The 20,321-nt window shown below is 43.0% G+C and overlaps 1 protein-coding gene across 4 annotated transcripts in view; it reads left to right on the plus strand.

Moving 5' to 3' along the window:
- Positions 1-20,321, plus strand: part of LOC120057349 (A disintegrin and metalloproteinase with thrombospondin motifs 2-like) — a 57,647-nt gene that overhangs the window by 5,449 nt on the left and 31,877 nt on the right. For all 4 annotated transcript variants that reach the window (XM_039005931.1, XM_039005932.1, XM_039005933.1 and 1 more), the window contains exon 3: positions 19,937-20,108. In XM_039005931.1, the coding sequence (XP_038861859.1) occupies positions 19,937-20,108 (172 nt within the window). The remainder of the gene's footprint in view (positions 1-19,936; positions 20,109-20,321) is intronic.

Below are 20,321 nucleotides of genomic sequence, written 5' to 3' on the forward strand. Positions count from 1 at the left end.
ACGGATGGCACTGTGATAGACTGCATCCAATTTGCTGAGTAGAGTGTTGAAGGCTATTTTATAGATGACATCGCCAAAGTCAAGGATCGGTAGGATAGTCAGTTTTACAAGGGTATATTTGGCAGCATGACTGAAGGAGGCTTTGTTTCGAAATAGAAAGCCAATTCTAGATTTAACTTTGGATTGGAGATGCTTAATGTGAGTCTGGAAGGAGAGTTTACAGTCTAACCAGACACCTAGGTATTTGTAGTTGTCCACATATTCTAAGTCAGAACCGTCCAGAGTAGTGATGCTGGTCGGTCGGGCGATTGTAGGCAGCAATCGGTTGAAAAGCATGCATTTAGTTTTACTAGCATTTAAAAGCAGTTGGAGGCCAAGGAAGGAGTGTTGTATGGCATTGTAGCTCGTCTGGAGGTTTGTTAACACAGTGTCCAAAGAAGGGCCAGATGTATACAGAATGGTGTCATCTGCGTAGAGGTGGATCAGAGAATCACCAGCAGCAAGAGCGACATCATTGATATATACAGAGAAAAGAGTAGGCCCGAGAATTGAACCCTGTGGCACCCCCATAGAGACTGCCAGAGGTCCGGACAACAGGCCCTCCGATTTGACACACTGAACTCTATCAGAGAAGTAGTTGGTGAACCAGGCGAGGCAGTGATTTGAGAAGTTAAGGCTATTGAGTCTGCTGATAAGAATGCGGTGATTGACAGAGTCGAAAGCCTTGACCAGGTCGATGAAGACGGCTGCACAATACTGTCTTTTATCGATAGCGGTTATGATATCGTTTAGGACCTTGAGCGTGGTTGAGGTGCACCCCTGACCAGCTCGGAAGCCAGATTGCATAGTGGAGAAGGTACAGTGGGATTCAAAATGGTCATTGAAAATAAGAATGTGTTCTTAACCTCGCAAACATCACAACAGCATTGATTCAAGCCAAAAATAGCGATAACGTATAAACCACCAAAATATATTACTTTTTTCACTAACCTTCTCAGAATTCTTCAGATGACAGTCCTATAACATCATATTACACAATGCATATAGAGTTTGTTCGAAAATGTGCATATTTAGCGGCACAAATCGTAGTTATACAATGAGAAAAGTTGCCAAGCTGCCCAGAAAATGTCGGGAGAAATCTTTGGAGAGGCACCTATTCTAATCAATAAATAATCATAAACTTGACTAAAAAATACAGGTTGGACAGCAAATGAAAGACAAATTAGTTCTTAATGCAATCGCTGTGTTAGATTTTTTAAATGAACGTTACTGCGCAATACAGCGTGCGCTAAAGCGAGACCGCACCATAATTCATGGCGGAATTATTATTTGACATTTGTCAACATAAGTACGAATTAACAGCATAAAGACTGCTTACTATTTGCTGAGCTTCCATCAGAATCTTGGGCAAGGTGTCCTTTCTCCAGAACAATCGTCTTTTGGTTGAAAGATGTCCTCTTGTCCTGTCGAAATAGCCGCTAACGTTAGCCATGTGCAGGAGAGGTGTCCAACTCCTGATAGCGCGTCACAAAGAAATCCCAGAAAATCGCAATAAACTGATATAAACTGCTATAAGTCGGTTTAAATTAACTACCTTATGATGTCTTTAACAACTATAACGAATAAAAACATGACCGGAGATATAGAACTGCTAAAACGAAAGCTTTGCAGGACGCCATTGTGATGTCCCTCTTGCGCCAGGCGCACCGTTGAAAAGAACGGTACTTCCGTTCCACGGTCTTATATAGGGCCCCAGATGGTGCAATCCACTCCATTCAAATTCTCACCGCTTACTGACATCTAGAGGAAGGCGTATGCAGTGCATGTAGCCCCATAGCTTACATGGGGACTTATTAACTGACCTCAGAACAGGGACCTCGATTTCAGAAATCTCACTTCCTGACAGGAAATGTGCTGCAGAATGAGTTCTGTTTCACTCAGAGAAATAATTCAAACGGTTTTAGAAACTAGAGAGTGTTTTCTATCCAATAGTAATAATAATATGCATATTGTACGAGCAAGAATTGAGTACGAGGCAGTTTAATTTGGGAACGAATTTTTACAAAGTCGAAATGGCGCCCCCATAGTGTCAAGAGGTTTTAACTGACTGCCTAGTTAAATAAAGGTAAAATAAAAATAAATAAATATAGGTCTATAACAGTTTGGGTCAAGAGTGTCTCCCCCTTTGAAGAGGGGGATGACCGCGGCAGCGTTTCAATCTTTGGGGATCTCAGATGATACGAAAGAGAGGTTGAACAGGCTAGTAATAGGGGTTGCAACAATTTTGGCAGATAATTTTAGAAAGAGAGGGTCCAGATTGTCTAGCTCAGCTGTTTTGTAAGGATCCAGATTTTGCAGCTCTTTCTGAACATCGGCTATCTGGATTTGGGTGAAGGAGAAATGGGTATGCTTGGGCAAGTTGCTGTGAGGGGTGCTGAGCTGTTGGCCGGGGTCGGGGTAGCCAGGTGGAAAGCATGGCCAGCCGTAGAAAAATGCTTATTGAAATGATCGATTATCGTGGATTTATCCGTGGTGACAGTGTTTCCTAGCCTCAGAGCAGTGGGCAGCTGGGAGGAGGTGCCTTTATTCTCCATGGACTTTACAGTGTCCCAACATTTTTGGAATTAGTGCTACAGGATGCAAATTTCTGTTTGAAAAAGCTATCCTTAGCTTTCCTAACTGACTGAGTATATTGGTTCCTGACTTCCCTGAAAAGTTGCATATCGCGGGGGCTATTCGATGCTAATGCAGAACGTCACAGGATGTTTTTGTGCTGGTCAAGGGCAGTCAAGTATGGGGTGAACCAAGGGCTATATCTGTTCTTAGTTCCACATTTTTTTTAATGGGGCATGCTTATTTAAGATGGTGAGGAAAGCACTTTTAAAGAGCACCAGGCATCCTCTACTGACGGGATGAGATCGGTGTCCTTCCAGGATACCCGGGAATGGTTGATTAGAAAGGCCTGCTTGCTGAAGTGTTTTAGGGAGCGTTTGACAGTGACGAGGGGTGGTCATTTGACCGCGGACCCATTATGCACGCAGGCAATGAGGCAGTGATCTCTGAGATCCTGGTTGAAGACAGCAGAGGTGTATTTAGGGTGCAGGTTGGTCAGGATGATATCTATGAGGGTGCCCGCGTTTACGGATATAGGGTTGTACCTGGTAGGTTCCTTGATCATTTGTGTGAGATTGAGGGCATCTAGCTTAGATTGTAGGACAGCCGGGGTGTTAAGCATGTCTCAGTTTAGGTCACCTAACAATACGAACTCTGATGATAGATGGGGAGCAATCCTGGATGGGGGGCAATCCTGGATGGATCAGTTGTCCTGGATGGATCAGATGGACAGATAGAAGGTGCGCAAGAGAAATTATCAATAGGACTATGCGTCATAATTACCAGGAGAAACCTTACCTGCAGTTTGTAAACAATAATTCATAAAACCTTCACATGTATCACTTTGAAGTGATCCAAATGGCAAATACATATTTTGTCTATACTTTTCAAGATATAATATACCAGAAAAAAAAGTGACATTTAATTTGGGGCTTACTGAGTCGGGTTTTAAGGCCCCAGGTCTTCTCATCGTCTGCTCTATGTTCTCCACACATCCCTCTGCATGGCCATGGTATTGCAGGCCAGGCATGAGTATCATCATTAGCAGACTGCACCATGCCAGAGCCGAGCAGGCCGCTACCCCTGCTAAGTGAGAACTGAGTAGGAGGTGCACTACAAGTGTCCGCTTCAGACATCCAGCAGAGGCACAAGCTGTTGCCATTGCCGCAGTATCTATAGGAAACTGAAATTGGAGAAAGTGACATCCACCAAATTATTATTGGGGGGGGGGGGGGCTGAGCAAATCTGTTGTGGCCTATGCTACAGTTGTCATGGAAACCACCCTCTTATGCAATTTGTTCCAAGGGGTCAGCGTGTCAGCTTGGTCTGCGTGTGTGTGTGTGTGTGTGTGTGCGTGTGCGTGTGCGTGTGCGTGTGCGTGTGTGCTTGTATGCGTGCGTACGTGATATCTATCTGTTTTGCAATTTTGCGTTTTGATGGTTTCTGTGTTGGTTGAAAATCCTCCATCAATTGCATTATATTAACTGAGTATACAAAACATTTAGAACACCTGCTCCATGACATAGACTGACCAGGTAAATCCAGGTGAAAGCTACGATCTCTTATTGATGTCACTTGTTAAATCCACTTCAATCAGTGTAGATGAAGGGGAGGAGTACTTGAGACAATTGAGACATGGATTGTGTATGTGTGCCATTCAGAGGGTGAATGGGTAAGACAAAACATTTAAGTGCCTTTGAACGGGGTATGGCAGTAGGTGCCAGATGCACCGGTTTGCGTCAAGAACTGCAACGCTGCTGAGTTTTTCACAGGTATATCAAGAATGGTCCACCACCCAAAGGACATCCAGCCAACTTGACACAACTGTGGGAAGCATTGGAGTCAACATGGACCAGCAACCACGTGGAACACTTTCGAATTGAGGCTGTTCTGAGGACAAAAAGAGGGGTGCAACTCAAGGTGTTAATAAGTTTGGTGTACTCAGCGTATGTCAGTTGTGTATAACCTCCAACATCCAGTTGTTGGGGACTTGGCAGAGGATGCAGCCATCTGTTGACCCCCTCTCTGGTTTGGACCAATAGGAGACACTCTCTTTTGTGGAGCTGAGTGAGCAGTGGAGAGGGGTTAAAGAGGAGCACACTTGTCAGCTAGGGCCATTCCACAATCCCCTGGATCTGGTCTCTATGGATCTATATATCATATATCTATCATATATCTGTGGCCTTTGATGATGCCATTAACATTCCACAAGCCACACTTACCATTGCTACAAGCTGGAGGAAGCAGCATTGAATGATAGAAGTGAGGAGCCCACTGCACAGGCACATTTCCTTTCCTCTCACCAGAGTTCAGATCTCTTTCTATATAAGTGTGGATGAAAACCTGTCTTAATTGTAGAATACAAGAAAGCATTCTTCTTCCTCCACCACTAAGCGCTCATGTGGCCTGTCTGTCTGTCTACCACACTGTCTGTCTATCATGTTGTCTCTCACTGTCTGTCTGTCTAGTGTCCGCCTTCCCTCTCTCCATCTCTCATCCATCTGGCTGAATGCCCAGTCCAGCAGGCTGTGTGTTACATTACCGTTTCAAAGTGACATATTGGCGCTCTTGTCAGGATTTATAGTTGAGATAACAAGCCCAGCTTGAGCGTAAAGAGGATCTTTGAACCGGAAGACACAATGCCTCTGCTGTAGAAAACAGGTCTAAACACACGAATACAGCTGACCTCCTTAGAGATGTCTTGCCGTGTTTTGTTTTTGTTTGATTCTGTGTCGGCTTTCTTTCAGGGCCATGATACTTGATCCAATTATGCAGATGAAAAACATGGAACGTCTTGAAGAATTCCATGACTGACACCGTAGCATTTAGAGTTGTCTATGTATGTCATGGTGTAAAGGAGCACGACCTGGATACGTACAGTAGATGTTTCTGCGGAAAACATTTCAAAGGAAAAGCGTGTCAGGGCACACACAGACAAAGTGTTGAGTGTGACTCTATCCAAATGCAATGTTAAAGTGATGGGCGGGAATGAAAACGAGGAGTTGGGTCTTGATAGTTCCCTCCGGTCCTGTCTGTAGTTACAGTATGCGATGTGATCTCAGCCACCTGGCTTGGCCAGTCCCTGCAGGAGTTGCGGTCTCCAAATGGAAAACCGCAGTGTGGATGTTAGTGTTACGTTCCCCAGTTTCTGTGTTGAAGTTTCTATTTGAGTGTGTGTGTTTCAGGAGATGGCCTCCTGGAATTTCTCCCCAAGCAGCTGATTGGTCGGCCCCAATGGATGATTGGAGAGCTGACCCCGCCCCCTCGTCAAGATGCAGCTGTCTCTAATTACCATTGCCATCTGAAGCTATATAAAAGCCAGTGTTCTGTTCAGGAAGGCAGAGATCATTGCTGGAGAAGTTGGTTGTGATTGCGTGTTGGTTGTGATTGCGTGTTGGTTGTTTATCAGAAAGCGTTGGTAGGTACTGTGTTAGTTGTTGCTGGGAGCAGTTGGTATGTTCTATGTGAGATTGTTGCTCAGCTAGAGCTTATTTGATGTCCTTTGTTTAGTAGTTTGTCTGAGTATTGTTTGATTTAACTCAAGAGAGTTCCGAATGGAGGCAATACATGTGAGATCTGACCCGATGACTCAGGACAGTTTAATGTGTGTGCATGCGTCAGTGGCCTACAGCAGTTTTGCGGTTCCCCCAGCATCTAAGCTTTTCTTCTAATTCAACACATTTTCCCATGGGGCAAAGAGAAAATGTTTTAAAGTTAATTTCCTGCAATTCAACACATTATAATGGTTGAGGAAAATGTCCAGTTTTATAACTACTATTCTAAATTTTTGCAATGAGGCTGAGAGAATTTAGCGTTCTTTAATTACATTTCCTGCTATTCTACACATTTTGCCATATGCTATCCACATGCGTGCTGGGGGGAGGGGGGGTTGTGAGTGTGAGAGAGAGGGAGAGGGAGAGCAATATTGTTTGCATTAGACCATGCTTGTGTATATATTGTACTTTAAACAGTTATTGTTTTATTAGGCTTTTATGATTTTAGTCTGTTGAGGTTAACATTGATGTCGTTGTGTTGATTCCTGACACCCGTTAGCAGGGCTGGCTGCTGTGAGTTTGATTGTCAGCTTGTAATGAAGAATGAATGCAGCCCAGAAGGGATTTCAGTTTCAATCTATCCATGTCCTATATTTCTGCTTCCAGTGGTTAGCAGAGAAAGGAAAGGGATTACTAGAATGAACATCAACAATCCAGCACAAATCACAAGTAGCTTTGGCCCGTCAGTCAATGCGGGAAATTTCAAGAACTTTTAAAGTTTCTTCAAGTGCAGTCGCAAAAACTATCAAGAGCTATGATGAAACTGGCTCACATGAGGACCGCCACAGGAAAGGAAGAGCCAGAGTTACCTCTGCTGAAGAGGATAAGTTCATTAGAAATTGCAGCCCAAGTAAATGCTTCACAGAGTTCAAGTAACAGATACATCTCAACATCAACTGTTCAGAGGAGCCTGCGTGAATCAGGCCTTCATGGTCGAATTGCAGCAAAGAAACAACTACTAAAGGACACCAATAAGAAGAAGAGGTTTGCTTGGGCCAAGAAACACGAGCAATGGATATTAGACCGGTATCATCTAGAAGGCGAGGTCAATACAGGTGCATCAAAGCAGGGACCGAGAGACTGAAAACAGCTTCTATCTCAAGGCCGTCAGACTGTTAAATAGCCAGCACTAGCCGGCTACCACCCGGTTACTCAACCCTGCACCTTAGAAGCTGCTGCTCTATATACATAGACATGGAATCACTGGTCACTTTAATAATGTTTACATACTGCTAGATTTATTTCATATGTATATACTGTATTCTATTCTGCTGTATTTTAGTCAATGCCACTCCGACATTGCTCGTCCTAATATTTATATATTTCCTAATTCCATTATTTTACTTTTAGATTTGTGTGTATTGTTGTGAATTGTTCGATATTATACTGCACTGTTGGAGCTAGGAACACATGCATTTTGCTACAACTGCAAAAACATCTGCTAAATATGCGTATGTGACCAATACGATTTGATTTGATTTGGAAATCTGTCCTTTGGTCTGATGAGTCCAAATTTGAGATTTTTGGTTCCAACCACTGTGTCTTTGTGAGACGCAGAGTAGGTGAACGGTTGATCTTCGCATGTGTGGTTCCCACCGTGATGCATGGAGGAGGAGGTGTGATGGTGTGGGGGTGCTTTGCTGGTGACACTGTTGGTGATTTATTTAGAATTCAAGGCACACTTAACCAGCTTGGCTACCACAGCATTCTGCAGCGATACGCCATCCCATCTGGTATGTGCTTAATGGGACTATCATTTATTTTTCAACAGGACAATGACCCAAAACACACCTCCAGGCTGCGTAAGGGCAATTTGACCAAGAAGGAGAGTAATGGAGTGCTGCATCAGATGACCTGGCCTCCCAATCTCTAACCAATTGAGATGGTTTGGGATTAGTTGGACCACAGAGTAAAGGAGAAGCAGCCTAAAAATGCTCAGCATATGTGGGAACTCCTTCAAGACTGTTGGAAAAGTATTCCAGGTGAAGCTGGTTGAGAGAATGCCAAGAGTGTGCGAAAATTTAATCAAGGCAAAGGGTGGCTACTTTGAAGAATCTAAAATCTAAAATATATTTTGATACTTTTTTGGTTACTACATGATTCCATATGTGTTGTTTCATAGTCTTGATGTCTTCCCTATTATTCTACAATGTAGAAAATAGTAAAAATAAAGAAAGACCCTTGAATGAGTAGATGTGTCCAAACTTTTGACTGGTACTGTATATACAGTTGAAGTCGGAAGATTACATACACCTTAGCCAAATACATTTAAACTCAGTTTTTCACAATTCCTGACATTTAATCCTCGTAAAAATCCTCTGTCTTAGGTCAGTTAGGATCACCACTTTATTTTAAGAATATGAAATGTCAGAATAATGGTAGAGAGAACAATTATTTCAGTTTTTATTTCTTTCATCACATTCCCAGTGGGTCAGAAGTTTACATACACTCAATTAGTATTTGGTAGCATTGCCTTTAAATTGTTTACCTTGGGTCAAACGTTTCAGGTAGTCTCCCACAAGCTTCCCACAATAAGTTGGGTGAATTTTGGCCCATTCCTCCTGACAGAGCTCGTGTAACTGACTCAGGTTTGCAGGCCTCCTTGCTCGAGCACGATTTTTCAGTTCTGCCCACAAATTTTCTATAGGATTGTACCAATACCAATACCATTTTGCCACAACTTCAAAAGTATGCTTGGGGTCATTCTCCATTTGGAAGACCCATTTGCAACCAAGCGTTAACTTCCTGACTGATGTCTTGAGATGTTGCTTCAATATATCCACATAATTTTCCTCCCTCATGATGCCATCTATTTTGTGAAGTGCACCAGTCCCTCTTGCAGCAAAGCACCCCCACAACATGATGCTGCCACCCCCGTGTTTCACGGTTGAGATGGTGTTCTTCGGGCTTGCAAGCCTCCCTTTTTTAGCTCCAAACATAACGATGGTCATTATGGACAAACAGTTCTATTTTTGTTGCATCAGACCAGAGGGCATTTCTCCAAAAAGTACAATCTTTGTCCCCATGTGCAGTTGCAAACCGTAGTCTGGCTTTTTTTATGCCGGTTTTGGAGCAGTGGCTTCTTCCTTGCTGAGCGGCCTTTCAGGTTATGTCGATACAGGACTCGTTTTACTGTGGATATAGATACTTTTGTACCTGTTTCCTGCAGCATCTTCACAAGGTCCTTTGCTGTTGTTCTGGGATTAATGTGCACTTTTCGCACCAAAGTACGTTCATCTCTAGGAGACAGAACGCATCTCCTTTCTGAGCGGTATGACGGCTGCGTGGTCCCATGGTGTTTATTCTTGCGCACTATTGTTTGTACAGATGAACGTGGTAACTTCAGGCATTTGGAAATTGCTCCCAAGGATGAACCAGACTTGCGGAGGTCTACAATTATTTTTTTGAGGTCTTGGCTGATTTCTTCTGAATTACCCATGATGTCAAGCAAAGAGGCACTGAGTTTGAAGGTAGGCCTTGAAATACATCCACAGGTACATCTCCAATTGACTCAAATGATGTCAATTAGCCTATCAGAAGTTTCTAAAGCCATGACATCATTTTCTGGAATTTTCCAAACTGTTTAAAGGCACAGTCAACTTAATGTATGTAAACTTCTGACCCACTGGAATTGTGATACAGTGAATTATAAGTGAAATAATATATCTGTAAACATTTGTTGGAAAAATTACTTGTGTCATGCACAAAGTAGATGTCCTAACCGACTTGACAAAACTAGAGTTTGTTAACAAGACATTTGTGGAGTGGTTGTAAAACCAGTTTTAATGACTCCAACCTAAGTGTATGTGAACTTCCGACTTCAACTGTATATCACAGGAGGTTGGTGGCACCTTAATTGCGGAGGACAGGTTTGTGGTAATGGCTGGAGCGTAATAAGTGGAATGATATCAAATACACCACAGACATGGTGTCCATGTGTTTGACGCTGTTCTCCACTGTTATATATATGATGGGATGTATAGACATTATGGACAGTATATGGATCGAATATGTAGTATATCTGAAGAATATGTAGGATAGAATAGTATATGTATAGCAGTAGTTGAATGGGATATGACTTGACTAGAATACAGTATATGCAAATGAAGTGGGTAAAACAGTATGTAAACGTTATTAAAATGACCAGTATTCCAGTGACCAGTGTTCCATATGTCTATGTACATAGGCAGCAGCATCTAAGGTGCAGGGTTGAGTAACCAGGTGGTAGCCGGCTGGTGACAGTTCAGGGCAGGGTACTTGGCGGAGGCCAGCTCTGTCTCTGATACATCATCCAAAGTATAATTAATAACTTTACCTCAAAGCTCAAAGGGACATTCAGTGTTAGCTTTTTTTAATAACACATCTTCCAATAGGTGCCCTTTTTGCGAGGTCTTTGTGGTTGAATCTGTGTTTGAAATTCACTTCTCGACTGAGGGACCTTACAGATAATTGTGTGTGTGGGGTACAGAGATGAGGCAGTCGTTTAAAAATCGTGTTAAACAGTATTTTTGCACACAGAGTGAGTTCATGCAACTTATTATATGAGTTGCTAAGGAAATGTTTACTTTAGGCTTGACATAAGGGGTTGAATACTTACTGACTCAGTTTTTCATTTTTTATAATAAATAAATAAATAAATAAATAAAAACACAATTCCGCATTGACATTACGGGGGGTTGTGTGTAGGCCAGTGACCAAAAAATCTACATTTTATTCAATTCAAATACAGGCTGTAACACAAACAGCAAAATGTGGAAAAAGTCAAAGGGGTGTGAATCATTTCTGAATGCACTGTACAGTATACTTTTTCCATATTTTGTTACGTTACAGCCTTACGCAAAAAAATTCCCCTCATCAATCTACACACAATACCCCATAATGACAAAGTGAAAACAGGTTTTTTATTATTTTTGCAAATGCATTCAAAACTAAAACAGAAATACCTTATTTACATAAGTATTCAGACCCTTTGCTATGAGACTCAAAATTGAGCTCAGGTGCATCCTGTTTCCATTGATCATCCTTGAGATGTTTCTACAACTTGATTGGAGTCCAGCTGTGGTAAATTCAATTGATTGGACATGATTTGGAAAGGCACGCACCTGTCTATATAAGGTCCCACAGTTGACAGTGCATGTCAGAGCAAAAACCAAGCCATGAGGTCGAAGGAATTGACCGCAGAGCTCTGAGACAGGATTGTGTCGAGGCACAGATCTGGGGAAGTGTACCAAACATTACTGCAGCATTGAAGGTCCCCAAGAACACAGAGGCGTCCACCATTTTTGAATGGAAGAAGTTTTGAACCACTAAGACTTTTCCTAGAGCTGGCCGCCCGGCCAAACTGAGCAATTGTGGGGGAGAGGGGCCTTGGTCAGGGAGGTGACCAAGAACCCGATGGTCACTCTGACAGAGCTCCAGAGGTCCTCTGTGAAGATGGCAGAACCTTCCAGAAGAACAACCATCTCTACAGCACTCCACCAATCAGGCCTTTATGGTAGAGTGGCCAGACGGAAGCCACTCCTCAGTAAAAGGCACAAGACAGCCCGCTTGGAGTTTGCCAAAAGCCACCTAAAGGACTCTCAGACCATGAGAAACAAGATTATTTGGTCTGATGAATCCAAGATTGAACTCTTTAGCCTGAATGCCAAGCGTCACGTCTTGAGGAAACCAGGCACCATCCCAACGGTGAAGAGTGGTGGTGGCAGAATGCTGTGGGGCTGTTTTTCAGCGGCAGAGACTGGGAGACTAGTCAGGTTCGAGGGAAATATGAACGGAGCAAAGTACAGAGAGATCCTTAATGAAAACCTGCTCCAGAGCGCTCAGGACCTCAGACTGTGGTGAAGGTTTACCTTCCAACAGGACAACGACCGTAAGCACTCAGCCAAGACATCGTGGATGTGGCTTCGGGACAATTCTCTCAATGTCCTTGAGTGGCCCAGCCAGAGCCCGGACTTGAACCCGATCGAACATCTCTGGAGAGACCTGAAAATAGCTGTGCTGCGACGCTCCCCATTAATCCGACAGAGCTTGAATGGATCTGCAGAAAAGAATGGGAGAAACTCCCCGAATATAGGTGTGCCAAGCTTGTAGCGTCATACCTAAGAAGACTTGAGGCTGTAATCACTGCCAACGGTGCTTCAACAAAGTACTGAGTAAAAGTATTGAATACTTAAGTAAATGTAATATTTCATATTTTAATTTGTTTTATAAATTTCTCAAAAACTGTTTTTGGTTTGTCATTATAGGGTATTGTATGTAGATTGATGAGGAAAAAATAACAATTTAATCCATTTTGGAATAAGGCTGTAAAGTAACAAAATGGGGAAAAAGTCAAGGGGTTTGAATACTTTTCGAATGAACTTTATGAGTCATATACAGTATGTTACTATACAGCCACTGCATTCCAATTGAGGCACTTATCAGTGACCAAATCTGCCATTTTCAAGACATATACGGGATGACAGGGATGTGAGTGCAAAGGGCTACAGGGCTGGAGTTATTACAATGGCTCGTTCATTCATATCAACTGGACAATAGTACTATTGTCAACCCTATTAAACCTACCACTACCTCTTAGAGATGTGCTTAGCTGCAGTATACAGTATCTGCAATTGCACACAGAGCTGTCTATTTTGAGAGCTAAGGTAGTGCTCAGGTGCTTCCACCCCTGTTCAGACTGACAGACAGACAGACAGCTGTCTGGTTCTTAACAGCAAGTCAGCCTGAGTGAGAGCTCTGCTCTGTCTGCTTCTTATTTGGAACATGTCAGGCAGGCTATGTTCTCCTCTCCCTTCTCCCTACAGACATGACTACCTCTGTATTCATTCATTTTCCTGCCCCCTCTCCCTACCTCTTCTCTCCTGACTTCTCAGCTTTTTTCTCTGGTTTGAAAATAGTTTAAACCTGCCCTTCTCAGTAAAATGGAATTAGCTCTCATCTTTACTTGGAATTGTTTATTTAATTTTTGACTGAATCAAAAAGTGAAGTCCCCTGTACCCAAGATAAGTTTGTTGTCTTATTGGAAATGTTTTGTTGTTTTAGGCCTGTTCTATGGCCTGGTATATTGCAGTCCCTGAAAATACGCATGCAGGCACTCAGAGTTAAACACACACACACACACACACACACACACACACACACACACACACACACACACACACACACACACACACACACACACACACACACACACACACACACACACGCACACGCACAAAAATCATCAAATGTATTTATATAGCCCTTTGTACATCAACTGATATCTCAAAGTTCTGTACAGAAACCCAGTTTAAAACCCCAAACAGCAAGCAATGCAGGTGTAGAAGCACGATGGCTAGGAAAAACTCCCTAGAAAGGCCAAAACCTAGGAAGAAACCTAGAGAGGCACCAGGCTATGAGGGGTGGCCAGTCCTCTTCTGGCTGTGCCGGGTGGAGATTATAACAGAACATGGCCAAGATGTTCAAATGTTCATAAATGACCAGCATGGTCAAATAATAATAATCACAGTAGTTGTCGAGGGTGCAGCACCTCAGGAGTAAATGTCAGTTGGCTTTACATAGCCGATCATTAAGAGTATCTCTACCGCTCCTGCGGTCTCTAGAGAGTTGAAAACAGCAGGTCTGGGACAGGTAGCACGTCCGGTGAACAGGTCAGGGTTCCATAGCCACAGGCAGAACAGTTGACACTGGAGCAGCAGCATGACCAGGTGGATTGGGGACAGCAATGAGTCATCAGGCCAGGTAGTCTTGAGGCATGGTACCAGGGCTCAGGTCCTCTAGGAGGAGAGGGAGAGGGAGAGAGATTTAGACGGAGCATACTTAAATTCACACAGGACACCGAATAAGACAGGAGAAATACTCCAGACATAACAGACTGATCCTAGCCCCCGACACATAAACTAATGCTGGAGGCTGAGACAGGAGGGGTCGGGAGACACTGTGAGGGAGGGGTCGGGAGACACTGCCGGTTCGACGATACCCCCAGACAGGGCCAACCAGGCAGGATATAATCCCACCCACTTTGCCAAAGCACAGCCCCCACACCACTAGAGGGATATCTTCAACCACCAACTTACTATCCTGAGACAAGTCTGAGTATAGCCCACAAAGATCTCCCCCACGGCACGAACCCGAGGGGGGCGCCAAACCCGGACAGGAAGATCACGTCAGTAACTCAACCCGCTCAAGTGACACACCCCTCCTAGGGACGGGATGGAAGAGCACCAGTAAGCCAGTGACTCAGCCCCTGTAATAGGGTTAGAGGCAGAGAATCCAGGTGGAGAGAGGGGAACCGGCCAGGCAGAGACAGCAAGGGCTGTTCGTTGCTCCAGTGCCTTTCCGTTCACCTTCACACCCCTGGGACAGACTACACTCTATCATAGGACCTACTGAAGAGATTAGTCTTCAATAAAGACTTAAAGGTTGAGGCCGAGTCTGATTAAAAAGTTAAAAAATTCCCACCATCCACTTCCTTATGTTTGAAACACAGGCTTCCAGGGATGGCAATTTTGGGGCTTCACAATGTTTCATCGAAATGTACAACTGTGTATCGTCTGCATAGCAGTGAAAGTTACCAAGAGGTACAATATATAGTGAAAACAACAGTGGTCCTAAAACGGAACCTTGAGGAACACCGAAAGTTACAGTTGATTTGTCAGAGGACAAACCATCCACAGAGACAAACTGACATCTTTCCGACAGATAAGATCTAAACCAGGCCAGAACTTGTCCGTGTAGACCAATTTGGGTTTCCAATCTCTCCAAAAGAATGTCATGATTGATGGTGTCAAAAGCAGCACTCAGGTCTAGGAGCACGAGGACAGACTGAAGTGTTTCGCATACATTGTTTGTCTTCAGGAAGGCAGTGAATTAAAAACATTTTTTGGAGAGGAATGGGAGATGTGATATAGGCCGATAGTTTTTATGTTTTCTAGGTCAAGGTTTGGCTTTCTCAAGAGAGGCTTTATTACTGCCACTTTTAGTGAGTTTGGTACACATCCGGTGGATAGGGAGACGTTTATTATGTTCAACATAGGAGGGCCAAGCACAGGAAGCAGCTCTTTCAGTAGTTTAGTTGGAATAGGGTCCAGTATGCAGCTTGAAGGTTTAGAGGCCATTACTATTTTCATGAATGTGTCAAGAGATATAGGATTAAAAAACTTGAATATCTCCCGTGATACTAGGTCCTGGCAGTGTTGTGCAGACTCAGGACAACTGAGCTTTGGAGAAATATGCAGATTTAAAAGAGGAGTCTGTAATTTGCTTTCTAATGATCATGATCTTTTCGTCAAAGAAGTTCATGAATTTATCACTGCTGAAGTGAAAGCCATCCTCTCTTGGGGAATGCTTTTAAGTTAGCTTTGCGACAGCATCAAAAATACATTTTGGATTGTTCTGGAAAAATAGGATGATTAAGCAGCAGTGAGGGCTCATCGATATTGCACGGTACTGTCTTTCCAAGCTAGTTGGAAGACTTACAGTTTGGTGGAGCGCCATTTCCGTTCCAATTTTATGGAAGCTTGCTTCAGGGCTCAGGTATTTTCTGTATACCAGGGAGCTAATTTCTTATGACAAATGTTTTTTTGTTTTTAGGGGTCAGACTGCATCTAGGGTATTATGCAAGGTTAAATCTAGTTCCTCAGTTAGGTGGTTAACCAATTTTTGTACTCCAACGTCCTTGGGTAGTCTGGAAGGGCATCTAGGAATCTTTGGGTTGTCCGGGAATTTATAGCACGGCTTTTGGTGATCCTTGGTTGGGGTCTAAGCAGATTATTTGTTGTGATTGCAAACGTAATAAATCGGTGGTCCGATAGTCCAGGATTATATGGAAAAACATTAAGATCCATAATATTTATTCCACAGGACAAAACTAGGTCCAGAGTATGACTGTGGCAGTCAGTAGGTCCGGAGACATGTTGGACAAATCCCACTGAGTCGATGATGGCTCCAAAAGCCTTTTGGAGTGGGTCTGTGGACCCTTCCATGTGAATATTAAAGTCACCAAAAATTTGAATATTATCTGCCACGACTACAAGGTCCGATAGGAATTCAGGGAACTCAGTGAGGAACGCTGTATATGGCCCAGGAGGCCTGTAAACAGTAGCTATAAAAAGTGATTGAGTAGGCTGCATAGATTTCATTACTATAGAAGCTCAAAAGATGAAAACGCAGTCATTTTTTGCGGAAATATTTAAATTTGCTATCGTAAATGTTTGCAACACTTCCGCCTTTGCAGGATGCATGGGGGATATGGTCACTAGTGTAACCAGGAGGAGAGGCCTCATTTAACACAGTAAATTCATTAGGCTTAAGCCATGTTTCAGTCAGGCCAATCACATCAAGATTATGATCAGTGATTAGTTAATTGACTGTAACTGCCTTGGAAGTGAGGGATCTAACATTAAGTAGCCCTATTTTGAGATGTGAGATATCACAATCTCTTTCAATAATGACAGGAATGGAGGAGGTCTTTATTCCAGTGAGATTGTTAAGGCGAACACTGCCATGTTTAGTTTTGTCCAAGCTAGATCAATGCACAGACACGGTCTCAATGGGGATAGCTGAGCTGACTACACTGACTGCGCTAGTGGCAGACCACTAAGCTGGTTGGCTAACAGCCTGCTGCCTGGCCTGCACCCTATCTCATTGTGGAGCTAGGGGAGTTAGAGCCCTGTCTATGTTTGTAGATAAGATGAGAGCACCCCTCCACAGCAGGCCTGGCTTGGTCCTGTTTGTGGGTGAGTCCCAGAAAGAGGGCCAATTATCTTAAAATGCTATCTTTTGGGAGTGGCAGGAAACAGTTTTCAACCAGTGATTGAGTTGTGAGACTCTGCTGACGGGGCCAGAGACAATTACTCGATGCTGACACATCTTTCTAGCTGATTTACACACTGAAGCTATGTTGATCTTGGTGACCTCTGACTGTTTCATCCTGAAATGTGTAATTCAGCAAAGGGTCCACCAAATGTCTCCTATTTGTCTGCGTCTTCAGTCCAGAGTGCATTGCATGGTGCCGTTGCATGGCCGTTGCGAATGTCAGACTCCACTCTGCGAGGCACATCAATCTGCAGGTTCAACATGGTGAGATTGTAGACTTCTTAAATTGATAGTGCAGTTTGTTTAGGCGATTTTACAGCTAACTAGCTACTTCATGTGCTGATATTGACTTTGGTATTAATATTTCCAGGTTGCAAAAATTCTGATAGTGTCACGCCCTGACCTTAGAGAGCCTTTTTATTCTCTATTTGGTTAGGTCAGGGTGTGACTTGGGTGGGCAAATCTATGTGTTCTATTTCTTTGTTGGCCGGGTATGGTTCCCAATCAGACGCAGCTGTCTATCGTTGTCTCTGATTGGGGATCATACTTAGGCAGCCTGTTTTCCACCTGAGTTTGTGGGATCTTGTTTTTGCACAGTTACTGTTTAGCCTGCAGAACGTTACGTTCGTATATCTTTTGTTGTTTTTTTTTGTTGTTCATCTAAAGAAAGAAAGAAAGAAAGAAAGAAAGAAAGAAAGAAAGAAAGAAAGAAAGAAAGAAAGAAAGAAAGAAAGAAAGAAAGAAAGAAAGAAAGAAAGAAAGAAAGAAAGAAAGAAAGATGTACGCTTACCACGCTGCGCCTTCGTCTCATTCCAACGACGGACGTAACAGATAAACTGAAATTAGACAACCTGTGACAAAACAAGCAAGTATAGTGTAGAGAATCATTGTACCATCTAAACCGCTGTGAAATATATTTTCCATAGCCAAAAATATTGTGTTTTCAGTTGTTTTTGAAGCTGGTGTACAAAACCAAAAGTAAAATGCAAAAACTAAACTTTAAAATGGGATGCATAGAAATAGTGCACATAGAACAAATCTACCACTTCTTAGACTTGATTTCAATGAGAATGACAGATTTATAACTCATATTTCTTTGTGAATTTTATCGGGTTGCCCAAAAAGTTATACTGTATATTGCAGCTTTAACACGGTAAATTATAGGAATTAGTGGTTTTGGGTGGATTTTTACTTTAATGTGGCAGCAGGCCTGACTCTGAGCAGGAAACCCAGACGTGACAGGGCTTCTCAGGTTCTCTCAGGCTCTGCTCTCCCATTTCAGTCTTGGCAGGCCAGGCGTGCTCTGGAGTCTCTCAGGCTCAGAAAAGCCAGAGTCTCACTATTGCAGTGGAGCTGGATCCCATCAGATCTTCACTAAGACGCTGCACTTCAGCATAGTTTATGCTGACTTATCAATCAATGCTCCTGTCGAGGTTTACAATTTGTATGCCAATTTACAGCTACATATCTATTGTGCTCTGGACTCATGTGGTGAAAATGCCAGAGTTGTGGACCACTGATCCAAATGTCTTGACACTGTATCATTTTTTTCAGACAGTTAAGCTGGTGACAGTGATATCATTGTGATTGTTAGGTGAAGTTGATCCTTCAAATGTTAGTTTGAGATTTTCTAGCCCAAATGGCAATGTGCTTTGTTGAAGACAGAGTTTGATTTCAGATTGGGGAGTTTGGATGTCTTTCACAGTGAAGCCATAAATAATTAGTCTGCAAAACCCCAGTCTTGCACCATTGTTTAATAAAAAATAACTGTACTTAGTTTATTCGTTTTACAAGTGGTTGCAATAACAGATAGCCATCCCTGACACGTGGAAGAATGGGAATTATTGCTGTCAACACTTCTGTCTTCTGAACATTCTTTCCTCCGGCCCAGGGTAGAATCATTTCTGTTAGCTCCTTTAATCCCTAGCATGACTTTAATCAGCTGTTAGAGTTCTAGATTTCCTGAGATGAGGTGAGCAACTGCCTTTCTGAGGTGAGGATGTTGTGTGTTTAGCCCTGCAGCATCGTAAGGCAGATTACGTTTGACTTCACAGTGGCTCAGAGAGTTGGCTAATCGAGGTGTATCCGCTGGTGTCGATTTATGCTGCGTCCAGACCTTTCTTTGGTAATTAAACCTCGGGAGGATGTGACAGCTCCTTATGTAAAATTTCCCAGGAGGCTGTGGCTAAACGGCCGCATCAGCGGCCATGCTCTAGCTCTGCGGTCAGGGGGGAGAGAGAGGAGCAGTTCACATTCACACCCCTTGTCTTCACATTCACGAAGACTTGGCTTGGGGGGGGGCACTTGGCTTGGGTTGTCACGCCACATTTAGGCTGTCTGCATTTATTTTTTTATTTTGCTGTTTATAGCCCCATATTGATCAACTAATTTCCCTTTCAGTCTCATGTCAGGTCTACTTGTCAATGCTGTCCTCTCTTCTGGCTGATCTTCAAAGTGGTTGAGATATTGATTATTGTGTATTTCCCTTTCTCAAAGTTATTCTCAGTGTTATTTAAAGCTGCAATAGGTAACTTTTTTGGCGACCCAACCAAATTCACATAGAAATGTGAGTTATAGATCTGTCATTCTCATTGAAAGCAAGTCTATAAAGTGGTAGATATGTTCTATGTGTGCTATTTCTATGCTTCCCATTCTTAAGCTTAGTTTTGCGTATTTTACTTTTGGATTGGTACGCCAGCTTCAAACAGCTGAAAATACAATATTTTAGGTTATGGAAAATATATTCCACAGCGGTTTAGATGGTACAATGATTCTCTACACTATATTTGCTTGTTTTATCACATCAACTGAAATTAGGCGAACTATTCGAATTTTTTCAACCAGGAAATGGTGATTTTTCTCCATAGTGCACCATTAAAAGTTTGTTTTTCATGTTAGAATATTGTGATTGTAGAGTTCAACCCCCCCTTCTCATCTCTCTCTCTCTCGCTCAGGCAGGAATGATCCGTACGGGGAAGGAGGAGTTCTTCATCGAGCCCCTGGTGCGTGGAGGGGGTCTGACGGTAGAGGAGGAGGAGAGCGGAGACGGACGACATCACATTGTTTATCGCTCCTCTGCCATTAAGAGGCCCCCTGTCAATCAAACAGCAGACTCTCACCCCCGAGGTAAAAGGAACTTCCGATACACCTTTACAGACTCCATATGATTTTCCTGACTGTCAGGAGACATGATCAAAATCCTTCATAGGTCATCGTCATTTGTGACTTTCGAGTGCTGAATGCAGATAAGCCTCGTGGGATTTCTGGGTTTAATGTATGAGCTACTCTGTCAGATTATTGTCCTTCATTTTGAAATGTGAAACAGTTATGAAAGACTTG

The sequence above is a fragment of the Salvelinus namaycush genome, chromosome 12, assembly GCF_016432855.1.
Source record: "Salvelinus namaycush isolate Seneca chromosome 12, SaNama_1.0, whole genome shotgun sequence".
Classification (NCBI taxonomy): domain Eukaryota; kingdom Metazoa; phylum Chordata; class Actinopteri; order Salmoniformes; family Salmonidae; genus Salvelinus; species Salvelinus namaycush.